Source organism: Echeneis naucrates, chromosome 7 (genome assembly GCF_900963305.1).
Source record: "Echeneis naucrates chromosome 7, fEcheNa1.1, whole genome shotgun sequence".
NCBI lineage: Eukaryota > Metazoa > Chordata > Actinopteri > Carangiformes > Echeneidae > Echeneis > Echeneis naucrates.
Window position 1 is genome coordinate 6,800,638 of NC_042517.1, and position 13,050 is coordinate 6,813,687.

The following is a 13,050-nucleotide window of genomic DNA, read 5'->3' on the forward strand; positions in this document are numbered from 1 at the left end:
CTGATCAACTATGCTCACAGCTAACACCATGCCAGTCTAATTTGGAAGTGGAAAAGTGGAGGAGAGAAGGTTGCAGTCAACTGGTGGTTCAAAAAGGGCTACACTTCTCAGTTTGACCAATCCCATTGCAGCAATCAAGCAGAGCTGGCAAATCAGTGGACCCCACCTGCTCACCATTTACACACACACACACACACACACACACACACAAACACACTGAGAGGAGGGAGAGACAGAGAGACTGCCCACACACAGTGAGGAGAGAGAAATCAACAGCAAATACAAAAACTATTCTGCAGTGACCCAGGGTCATCACATTAGCATTTATTTTTATGATGCTGACTCAATGGTTCCATTTATCAGATTCCTTGCAAAGGCCTCCTTGTGACGTCAGAAGGGAGCTGGGGAAAAATAATCTGAACACAGTTTAATCTTTATCGAAATGCTGAGGGGCCAGACATCAAGGCTGCCTTGCTGACTGCTGCCACAAAGGCTCCATTGCCCTCTGATTGTATTGGTTTTCATCTGGTTGACGCTGAAGCTGCATGATCACACAATAATCCCAGACTGAGCCCTGACTAGGCCAGGCAGAAACACACCAGATAAGTGAAACCTCTCACAGTGCCGAGCGCAACTGTCATGTCTGGCTCCTTCTTGATGTGTCGGCCTTAGTTTTCGCTGTGAATCCCTGCATTACATCAACTCCCACACAGCCTGGACAGCCTGAAAAAGTAGAGCAAACACACCAAATGTGAAACTTAAGTGCTTCCTTCTCTCCTCAGTAGAAGCCTGAAGCTATTTAAAAATAATGTTATTGCTACACAAATGATGTCATTTATGCAGTTTTTAATCCCAGAGCTGTCTCCTACTTAAAACTGGCCTCCGTTCACTTTTTTTGCTTTGATAAATGGAATCATGGTCAATATAATTAGGCCTTTTTAACATTAATTTATGGTGGAAAAAATGGCACTTATCTAAATCTGCTGAGGGGCAGCCAATTTTCGCAAACTTTGAGACTGTACAAGGAGCCTAGTGAGGGAGGCCCCCCAAGAGTCCTATAACTGCTGTTGCAAAGGTTCTTCAATAGAAAGCCACTGTTGGGAAAAAAGCTCATGTTAAATCACTACCATAGTTCGTTTGGAAGGTCGTTTGGAAGACCTTTGGTATGATGAGACCAAAATGGAGCTTTTGGCCATCAGACACTGCACATCACCACAAACAAAGCATCTCAAAGCATCATTAAGTACGGTGGTGGCATCAGTCTGCTGTGGGGAAGCTTCTCTGCAGCAGCCTTTGGAAAGCTTTTCTAAACACAGGATAAAATGGATGCAGCAAAATGCAGGGACACCCAGGAGGACAATCCGATTCAGCCTACATACAAACTATGACTTGAGTGACAGTGAGCCAAGACGGATGTTCTGGAGTGTTTGAGTCAAAATTCAGACCTCAATTCTATGGAGAATTTGTGGCTGGACTTGAAAAGGACTGCTCTTGCTCGATCCGCATGTAACTTGACAGACCTTCAGCAGTTTTGCAAAGAAGAACGGAGTAAAATAAAGCAGTGTCCAGATGTCCAAGTCAAATCAAGACGTTTCACATACTTGGTGCATATACTATATGTTGACTCCAATGGAGAAAAATGAAAACATGGAGGTTGTATAGGCTGTATGTATGTTTGTGGAATCTAGAATTTTCATGTAATTCTTAATGGACAATTCATCCAAATACTGTACAGTGGCTCAAAGGGGACCTTAACATATGCAGATATACATTTTTCAGACATTAATCCAATATTAAGACTGCTTAAAAAGTCTGATGGACTTCTCTGACTTGAGTATTTATTTATTTTTTTTATGGTGTACCAAGTTGATGTGACTGTGTTGAGGTTTCTGCTTCTGTGCTCCTGGGTTTTTACAACCTCATATGAAGTTTCCATCCCAAATTATAACAAAACCATGTAATGGAAAATTGTTGCTGTTCCTTTTTAAATAGGCACCATGAGGGAAAGGAAGCAAGAATGAAAAACACCAGCTTCCCCAAAAATTTCTCCCTGAAGCAATGCCCCTCCACTCAAGGTTTCAATTAGAGACTTTTAAAGTTTTTATGCAATGCAATGGATAATATCCTGGAAATTTATATCCCAAAGAGTGGGATTGCTGTTATCGTCATCAGTAAGGATTTTCAGACTGTGAGTAGATTACCATAGCTCCTCTGGTTATTTGCTTGCAGACTCTCTATGCCATCGATCAAATATTAAACTAGTCCGAATGGAGCACGAATCGGTCAGTTTTTCTCATCAGAGGATGTCCTACAGTCTGACCTCCTGACTTCACCTTCCATTGACCCAAATTTCCTCATCATTCTAACTACTCTTCCAAGAAATAAACCTTTAAAAAACCCATAACATCTCTGAGCAGTGTTGCGCATTAGTATAATGTGTGGATGGATGCTGAGTGAGCAGGAATTTAAAAAAAAAAAAAAATAGACAAGTCGGCAAGCAATAACTGCAAATGAGACAGGAAAGAGAACGGGAGGCTGCAGTAGACAGTTGTTTAATAAACGGCCAATCTGTTCTGGCAAGTGTCATATGTGCAGGGCTGGGAGTCTAGGCTGAGCTCCCCAGCATTCATTTAGCCTGACATCAGCCACTCTGCCAAAAGTAGAGACACAAGATTTACAGTGTTCGAGATCAGCTCGGTTCACTAGTTCATTCATATATCATCAAACGGGCCTTCACCAAACTGAAACAGGCCAGGTGCAATGGGTCATCTTTATGTATCTCCACTTTTGTTTTGGCTCAAAGACAGATTGTGATCTAGAGTTTAAGTGAGATTTAGGGTGACTTTAACTTTGTGGAGTGAGTCAAAGATAAACTGTGTATTTAATTGGTTTTATTAGTACCAAATATTATAGTCCCTCTGCCTGTATTTTTCCTTTGCTGGTTAGTTGATGGTTCCTTTCCTACTGTCTTCTTCAAAAGGAAAAACCATCTATAAAATACAGGGTTTGTGTGGAGTGACTCTGAGCAGCTGTGACTCTGTTGCGTATTTGTGACAGAAAGATGAGAATGTTTTGTTTATTAGTATATTTATTTATTGTGAGGACAGAAAAAAGAGGGCTAGAAGCCAAGTTCACAAACAGTCCCTGGGAAAGAAATGAAACAAGGCCAGTGGAAATGTGTTTTTCAGAAAGACAGAAGATCCAAATGGATGTACAGGATTCCTGGTCTGTTTACTGTATTTACTAAAAACATACAGTTGGCAGGATTTTCTCCCTCTTCTCTGGATTTTCATTTCTAGTTCATCACTTTCTCCAGATCCCATTTGTTCCCCAATATTTTCTTATAATCTTCCAGCCCTCCATCCTGTTTACTTCTTTCTTTTGGCATGAACTATGACACACACCAGATAAATTTCAAAGCACACCTAATTCAAAATCCTTTTCTTTAATGACTTGTCATTTCCTGAGTTTCTGCTTATCATGGTGCATAGCATCTGCTTTTATCATGCTTTAATACCGAAGAAAGTTACAAGCAAGCACGATGTAAACTTCCAAAAACAGCAAAATGATGACTTCAGTCTCCAGAAGAGTCATTACCAGCTTTCCCAAGATGCCCTCAAGCTTTTGTCTGAGAAGACATGCTTGTACAAAAACTGCCTCAAAACCTCACCAAGTCTGAATATTCATGAGTAAACAGGGCTAACAATTATGGAAATACAGAGAAGTGAAGCATTGTGGATTCTCAAGTGACACAACTGACTCTTTAAGCCAATGAAGAGCCTTGTAGATGATCCATAAGCAGGAACAATATTTTATCATATCAATACAGCCATCACAGACACACACACACACACAGCAAGAGCTGCATTGCAGGTTTCAATGACCTCTAACACAGCCTTCCTCCTTAATAACCAGAGAAGGTCTTCACCGTATATGACCGCGCATGTTGTAAAGCATCCTGTGCTCTCAGTAATATATTTAAAATCTATCCGCAATTTGCTGTTAATGGGCCTGTAAATGCTTTAATTAGTAAGCTATCATAATTAAAGCTGCATTAAACCTGTCCCTGTTTCACTGATGCAAAAATAATGTCATTTCCAGTGTTCCCTCCACACAACTGTGATCATTTACACAACGTGATATAGTAACGATCACATTATCAAGATGAATCATTCAGGAGAGTAGAGACTGGTGACATTTTACTGGAATATTTCTGTCTTTCAGTCCTTTATAAAGTTGTCTAGTGTCTAAGGTGGCATACTGACTGAATTTAAGCTCGGTCAAAACTTGACTGAGTTTCTGTTACCTCAGAGAATGTCGCTCTTTATTTTTTTTTTATTTTTTATTTTTTTCCAAAACCATACTAGTCGTTACTGTTATGAGGGTTAAGAGATCAGATCCTTATCCATTTTATTTATGAAGTACTTGCTGAATATACAACAAGAAATGTCTGTCTTCAAACCAGTGATTTATCTTCCTCAGCGTGTACAGCAGTCATTTCTAATAGTTTGGTAAACCATGTCCAGGACAACAAGAAGACTATTCAGTACATGAAAACACAGAAATGATGTAGTCATTGTCGCATAACTGAAGGCCTATTGTGGGAGATTAAAGCAGCTATATGGAAAAAAATACTGTAACGTACTATAGTACGAGAAAATGTTAAGTCAGATGACCTTAACAAACTCTAAATCGATTGATTTATGTTTTTGTATTGATGTCACATTTATTGATAAGTGATCCTGAGCTGTCCGTCAGTCTAGTGATTGAAGTCAAACAGTAAATGTTAAGCAGGAAACAATAAGCTTGCCTGGTGTGTGGTCCATCCACCTGCTCGCTGCTGAATCATGTGCCAATATGAGTGTCAGCAGGGTTCACAAAAATTAAAATCCAGCAGAGCCGACATTAGAAAAACTAGTCTAACGTCCACAGAGTGTTTGGGTCACATTACACCAAAGCCTCTAATGATGGCAGACCAGCTTCCTGGGTGCCCACCATCAGCTCAATTTCACACATCATAAAGCAAGCTCAGCCAAAGAGCAGAGGACAACTTCACGGTGAAGCCCAGCCTGCCACTGCAGCACAGGCCTGCTGCATTATTAAAAAATAAATAAATAAATAAATCTAATAGTCTCACTTCACCTGATAGTGCTGAGATAACAGGCTGTAAGTCAAAGAAGATGGGCCATATTTCTGACCTTGAAAGATACCAGCACTAATTTCCTTTGAGCTGTGAGGGGTTGAATGGGGTTTCATATTCTGTCCAATTATTTTCTAGCTCACTGCTGAACACGGAATATGATGCAGAGGTACAAGGATCTGTAGTGATAAACTGAAACTGATTTCAGGTTTGATACAACAGACTCCTCAGGAGGTCAGTTGACTATATTTAGTATAGGCTGCCTGCTGTGCCTCAGTGTTTTCTCTTTTAATTGGCTATTTAACACTTGTGCAACACCTACGTCTCTGTCTGAGCTCATGGGGAGCTTCACACGGGGCGGCTTTGTTGTCTGCAGAAGTGTCATTTGATGATAACTGATGCTCACACACTAAGCTTCAATTAAGATGCAAGATTAGCCACACAGGTTGAGTCTTGTGTTGTCTTTTCTGGCTGCAGGGCCACAGAGAAGATCCTGGCTCGAGCACGGCAGCTGGTGGATGTGAAGAAGGACGACGGCTTCTCTGCGCTGCATCTGGCTGCTCTCAACAATCACAGAGATGTTGCTGAGATCCTCATCAAGGAGGTGTGTCTTTTTGAAATGGTTTCCTGTGCCTCAAGTGTTTTTGTTTGTTTTTTACACATTTAGTTCCGCACTTCATGCAACTTTTGATTTTCTGTTGCAAGTTTCAGGTCAATAAGTGATTTCCTCCCCCAACCCCCCTTTACCTCCTCTGTCAAAGGGACGGTGCGACATCAACATCCGCAACAACCGCAACCAGACGCCACTGCAGCTGGCTGTGACACAGGGCCACACCAACCTGGTGCAGCTACTGGTGGCTGAGGGAGCAGACGTCAACATGGAGGACGAGGATGGTGACACGGCCATGCACGTGGCCCTGCTCCGCCCACAGCTGGCCAATGTAATGATCAGCCCCACCGTGGGAACCAGCAGCACAGAGGAGAGCAGTGAGGGGTGTTCCTCCACATCACTGTACTGCAGGGTGAGAAATGAGTCATGTTCACTTGCTGACTCATTTTTTATCTTAAAGAACTAATATTTCATAGCTTTGTTTAATCAGATGTAAAGAGAATTTACTTTTTCCAAAGTAAATATAATAAAAAATGCAGTACATTTCACTACATTTTACTGCTACACTTGACCAGGCCTGCAGTGGATGTGGGTTTATACACTCATATGATACAGCAAGTAGAAATTGTTGTAATTTATTCTGAAATATTCTGCAATTTATGACATTACTCAACTCACTTTGGGCAGAAGATATTATGTAACTGGAGCTGTGTTACAGCTGAATTCTGCGAATTGTTGGGACTGGAAGAGTGAAAGTGAGAGCCGGCTTCAAATAAAAGATGGCATAGGAAGAAATGATGACTAAATGCAGACTGAGGAGGAAAGAGGAGTAAAACTAGGCTGAGAAAGGGAGTAAATAGACACCGAATGACAGCAATTTTAGGCTGCGAGTGGGAGGAGGGATTGATAGACCGAAAGAGGTAGATGGCATGAAAGGTAAAAGGAGGGAAAAGCAGTGAGTCCAGCAGAAAGACATGTAAGAAGCAGTTCATTTTAGTGTGTTGTGTAAAGAGAGCAATAGAGAGGACTTGTGTAAACGGAATCAAATATCCCAATCACCCAATGCATTTTACTTTAAGCTTTTTTACTTTTTTTATCTTAAAAAAAAAAAAAAAAAAAAAGATTACCTCATTCCTGGCTTTAATCCCATGTTGCAGCTTTCTGAAGAATGTACTTGCCAAAGACTAAGTGATGGTGTAATGAAGAGGAAGTGCTGAAGGGTTGAGTGTGGTAATATAGATTTGGCAGAGATGGAGCTCTATTTAAGATATTAGTGATAAATTTAGTGGAGTTGGGTGTAAAAACGTCCTGCTCTTCCAGAGGATGACTCGAACTGGAATAGGACAGCACACCGTTAACCTAGGTAATATTAAAGAGGCCATGTGGTGTTATTCATCCTCAGAAGCATAGAAATGATTGATTCGGGCCCCCATTAGGTCCTTAAATTTGACACTTCGACATTTTGAATTGTCTGTTTTTCTCCATAAATTCACTTTGGTAGAGGGGAGAAGTGAAGGATTGCTCCTGCACCAGCCCCTTTTTTTATTGGCAATTTTAATAATCCATCCTTTTTTATTGTATTAAATTGTTTAAATTGTTTATTTGAATAAAACATATGAAGCCTTTTATGAAACCAAAGACTCTCCACAGCAGGTTGGTAACATTCAACTGCCATCATTGATTTCTTTTGCCAATCAATGAAGAATTTGTAAACAAGTGCACATTATCGCCAAGTACAAGTTTGGTCTGTGCAGCTGGCACAATAAGCTGATGGAGGCTGGAAACATTCTTAGATCACAAGCACACTTCTACATTGTCATCCAAAACATTGTTGATTTAAAAAGGAAAAAAAAAACTTAATTAGAGCAGCTTTAAAGGCCGGCTGAAGGATTTGCTCACAAGATGTTCACATTCTAGCCGTGTCCACCAGGTACAGGGGATTAGACTTGTAATGTCAGCTTCCCTTTTAATCCCCTCCATTCCTTTCAGTGCCATTAACTCATTCATTTTGGTTAATCTTCAGTGAAAGAAGGGGACTCCCTCCATTGTGCCGCCTTCTTTATAGGAGTGTTTTAAATACCGACCAGTCAGTATGACTAGAAAGGACGTTCCAGTCTTTTTTTTTTTTTTATGTAATTTTTTTTTTCTACCATTTGCTCATTTTCTGGGCCTTGGTTGAGTTTATGCTTCTAGACTACAATCTGCTTAATAGTCATTAACTTCAACTACTTCTCCCTTCTTTTGTCTCTCTAATTCTCCTTTTCAATCATTGCCATCATCGTCCACAGCTGAGCGCATCAGGTCTTCTGGGGAATACTGAGCTGAGTGTTGGGGCAGCTATGGCTTGTTTTCTAGCACAGGAGGGGGCTGACATCAGCTATGCCAATCACAAGGGCAAAAGTCCTCTGGACCTTGTGGCAGACAGCACAATGCTGCAGCTTATCAAGAGCTTCTCTGAGAAACACAGGTATGTGCTTGTTGTAAAAAGCCTGGAGTTCACAATACATTTTTTTGTGAATTTTGAAAATTGGTAAACCAAAGAGGAGATTTCTAATGACATGGTTTTCATTGTTCTCGTTGTGTGAAACTGTCTTTTTTTTTTTTTTAAATGTATATGTATATGAAATCTGCTACAAAGATACCCTCGCTTTTGTGCGTTGTCACAGTTGTGTGTTTTGCGTCAGGTTGCAGCGCCTGCAGGCCATCACATGTGGACAAGGCGTGAGCAGCGCTAGCCTGCGACGGGCCCATACAACGCCCAACACCATGACCAACCTGGTTCTTCCCACACCGCCGGGGCCCAGTGAATGCCTCATCTGTTCCGAGCTGGCTCTGCTGGTTCTATTCTGCCCCTGCCAGCACAGCGTGGCCTGTGAAGGTGCATGAAGAATTGTTAATGAAGCCAGCAAGGAAAAAAAAAAAGTTGCATTAATAGAAAAATGTCTTACCTTAATTAATTTCCTACATGCTTTTTTTTTTTTTATGACTTTGTGTTTCTTGTGTTTGTCACTGCTGACTCACTCCCTGTCTAAACAGAGTGTGCCCATCGAATGAAGAAATGCATCAAATGCCAAGTTACAATCACCAAGAAAATTAGACAAGGTAAGAAAAAGAATAAATTGCCCTCAAGTACTGAATAAATCAGGCCAGTGCTGACATGTGGGCCAACCAGTCATTTGGAAAAGTGTATTTTTATTAGTTTTGTTTGTAAGTTACATTAAGCTAAACAAGACATCTCTACATTCAGAAAACAGAGCAAACTTTTCTCCCTACTCTCCCTCCCTAAAGACATAAAGGAGAGAGAGAAGAAAAAAGAACAAAATTGAATAAATAATATACAACTAAATAGACAAAAAATTTATAAATAGTTTTTTTTGGGAAGTCACTCACAAATATTTCCCCCCCTTTTTTTTTTTTTTTGGTCTGTCATGTCATTTGTCATATCATGCGGATGTCTCAGAGAGGACACTGAAAATCTTTTAGCACTGATCACTCGACCTGATCACTCGTTAGTGAGAGACAGCTCTGGATGGTAGATTAAATAGCACGTCTGTTTCGAAGAAACCCCAGCAGACACTCACTGCTGTTATGACTCATGCTGAAGTTGGAGCCATCTTCTCACCAATAGTACAGGGACACAGCAGGACTGCATAGCCTGCTGATTTTTACTTCTGCTAACAAAGCAGTAAACTGAAGCTTTTGTGTAAGCCTGTAAATTCAGTTCCTCCTCCACATTTTTTTTTACCTCCCGCAGACCAAACAGAGGTGGATTGCAGCCCAGGCAATGAGAACTCAGACCAGCACAACCTGCTGGAGCAGCTGCAGTCCCGCTACCGTCAGATGGAAGAGCGCATCACCTGTCCCATCTGCATCGACAACTACATCAAACTGGTCTTCCAGTGTGGACACGCCTCCTGTATTGACTGCAGCGCTGCGCTCAAGACCTGCCCCATCTGCCGGCAGACCATCCGTGAACGGATCCAGCTGTTTGTCTAAGCTTCTCTGTTCTCTCAACTCATAATTGCCCAAGGAGGATGTTGTTAGGGTGGGGAAAAAGTGAGGGTGTGCAGAGGTGCAGCGGCTACCTTTGGGGACCCAGTGACCTGTCACACCCTCCTCATCCCCGCCACAGCCCGTGTCGCTTCAGTGTAAGATGCTGTTACATTGCTGAGACTCCACTGTTTGTTACATTTCGAGTAGTATCCCCCTCTTGAGCAGAGGGAATTACATTTATTACTTTATCTTTACTTTCCGAATCAGAACTAGCATTTTCACCCAACTCAGTGGGGAGCAAATGTGGGGAAGTTGTGAGGGGATGTTTCCACTCTGATTAGCTGAAAGAAAAGAAGCCCCCCCTCCCAACCTCCTGTAATCTGTCCTATCTTTGCTGCTTTAAGTGGATGTTTGACCATCATCCTCTCTGGCTGTCATGGCATCTTGTGTTTACAAGGGTGCACAGAGTCAGTCTCCATTTTCTCTTCCCTTTGCCTGTCCTGTGAATTATGTTTTCATTTGTGTCAACCTCTTAATAATCAGTGTTAGTCTCTGCTGAGGGAGTTGGTATAGCTAAAAGCTCTCTTTATAGTCCCCAACCACCCGCCTGTATGCAAGGGGAACTACACACTATATATGCATGATTATATGCATATTGTAAAGCTGAAAATGACTGTGTTGTCATGGGTGATTTGTCGTTGTTGTTGTTTTATTTCTCTATGGTTACATTTGTGGTTTTTAATGAACTGACAAGTACAGATTTTTATTTATGTGTGAAAGGTGGTATTAGTAATGTCCTTTTCTCAGTTGGTTTTTGCTTGGCAAAAATATTTCTTGTTTCTACTGAAATTCACCCCAAGCCTATGTCCTATACTCAGGGTATCAAATTATTGAAAGCACTTGTGATATCCATAAAAGGTTAAAGGGCCCCTCCCAGCCCACCCCACACACCCAACATCACAGAGCAACAGTATATCAGATCATTTTAGTGGAGGGTCACTGAAAGAAAAGGTTAATAAATAAGGAATTGTAAAGCTGTAGATAAAAACAAAATAACAAAAAAAAACTCCATCAATTCTGATTTCAAATCTCATCAGTGAAATTTCATGAAATGAATGTTTGCAGAGGGGTGTCTGGAACAACTTTTTAATGAACAAAAAAAGACTTCCTTTAAGCGTCAGAGAGGAGCTGCTCAGCTGTATTTCTGTTTCATGTTAGACAGAAATCATTTGTTTTTGTCCACTGGACCCCAGTGAGAGCCAAGTTCCCTGCTGAAAGGTGGATACTGGACTTTTATTTATCCACAAGACGTATTGTAAGGTATAGAGCCAAAGGGGATGAAAATTAATGTGTTCCATCTGTCGCTTTTCGTCTACCTTTCCTAGTCGAGTCTTTTCAAAAGAATCCCCCCTACAAACTTTCTCCTCTGGAGTTCTGGATTGTACATCACCTTCATCCTTTCTAATGTGTCGGTGTGTTATCTTGAAGGGCTTATGCATATGAGAAAAAAAATTGTATCTATTTTAATCTTTATTTAATTTTATTTTCTACAATGAACTTCCAGAGACAGGAGGGTTTTTTTTGTTTGTTTGTTTGTTTGTTCGTTTTTTTTGGTCCTCATTAGATCCCAAAATTTGGGAGAGCCAATGTTAAAGATGTACATTTGAATGTCTGGGGAAAAATGTATCCTGTCTCATTCTGCCTTTTTTATGTGTATTAAAAAAAAAAAAAAAAAAAAAAAGATGTAAGAGAAGGAGCTGGAGCGACTGAGATGTGTTTACCGCAAGGTTTACTTTGAGGAAAGAACTTTTACATCAGTGCCAAATCGCATGAGGATGTGCATGGGCATGCACGCCCCAATATATCTAGACGCACTATGCTAAACCCCTCCAAGCTCAAGCGAGGGTTCAGTTATTCCAGCAGTGTGAAGTAAACTAAAAGCAAACTTTGATTAATGTTGGCGTTTTGTTTAGATGAAAATATGAAGTATTATCTCAGCACACTTGGTTACAGTCCTGGCATTTGCAGTTGAGCTAACTTTAGCTGTAGTGCTCCCAACCTCCTCATGTTCTCAGTGACAAGCAATGCTACATTCACTTCCATACTATGAGTCCCATAAAGTGTGGAGCTTTTTACAAGTATATATATATTTATATTTTGTGAGACACTATCAATTGAGCAACAACTTTCTAATAGAAATTTCACCGTTTTACGGATTGTCCATTGGTGTTCTAAGTTGATGGGTTTACAGGAAAAGGCAATAATATTTTAGAAAAATGGGGAAGATGTTTGAGTTTTTCATTTGTCCCCCTCAAGGTTGCTGCGAGGGCAGGAAACAATTTATGTATAAAAACACAAATAAAGCAGCAAACGTTACTATTGGTGTTTGTACAGTTCAGCTCTCGGAGTTCTGATGTTGGCCTTACTGTCCATTCCTCCTCTGTTGATGTTTTTTCAGTTGTATTCTGTACTAAAATATTTTGCAATAAACATGGAACTGTTTTCTAAGGAGCTGGTGGGCATTTATGTCTTGTGGGCTGTTCTTAGAGTCATTTTTTTGAAAAAGTCTTCTGAATGTAGAGTCACTGCTAGGCAAGTTGGATGAAATAAAAAGCTTATTTTTCCCATCTTACTTCACCAATGAACCCAGAGCTGACTGTGCTAACTTCACTGAAAGCTAAGTTTCATGGTGCACTTTGACAGCCGTGTTTTTAGGTGTAGTACTGTACACTTTTCTTACCAAGGTCTATTTAAAAAAAAAAACTCATGAACTTGCATTAACATGTAACATTTCAAACCAACAGGAGCTGATTCTGTGAAGCACCGCCTTGTTTGCTCCATGGTAAGTAAATCGGATTTACTATTACTATATTCCTTTTATGGTGTTAGTTGTTGCCACATTTGTTTGCAGATGATCTGAATATTTTGGGTTTTTATTTGATTACCATTATCTTGTGTTGCTTCTGCAGTAAAGGGTAAGGACAGCTGAAAGCTTTATTTCAGGCAGATAAATAATTAGCATCATGGATAAGAAGGTGTCTAACCAGCATTGTTCACATGATGCCGTAGCACTTCTTTCATGTCCATCCCTTTAAATATGAATCCCATATTAATGCATGTTGAAATGAAAGCTTCCCTTTCATTACGTCCTTCTCCACATCAACTTCTTCTGACCAGACAGTACCTTGTGAAAAACACAGCTAAGAGACATGCCATATCTGTATAATGATTATATTCATTATGTCACAAAAATCATGTGATTGTTTACAGGTTAAACGTCACGACAATGAACTTTCAACTTACCTTC

General features: G+C 40.5%; 1 protein-coding gene across 4 annotated transcripts in view; it reads left to right on the forward strand.

Moving 5' to 3' along the window:
- Positions 1-11,486, forward strand: part of mib2 (MIB E3 ubiquitin protein ligase 2) — a 40,943-nt gene extending 29,457 nt beyond the window's left edge. For all 4 annotated transcript variants that reach the window (XM_029506045.1, XM_029506044.1, XM_029506047.1 and 1 more), the window contains 6 exons: positions 5,618-5,744; positions 5,902-6,162; positions 8,039-8,217; positions 8,435-8,628; positions 8,787-8,852; positions 9,505-11,486. In XM_029506045.1, the coding sequence (XP_029361905.1) occupies positions 5,618-5,744; positions 5,902-6,162; positions 8,039-8,217; positions 8,435-8,628; positions 8,787-8,852; positions 9,505-9,746 (1,069 nt within the window). In that variant the 3' untranslated portion in view covers positions 9,747-11,486. The remainder of the gene's footprint in view (positions 1-5,617; positions 5,745-5,901; positions 6,163-8,038; positions 8,218-8,434; positions 8,629-8,786; positions 8,853-9,504) is intronic.
- Positions 11,487-13,050: the final 1,564 nt, after the last annotated feature.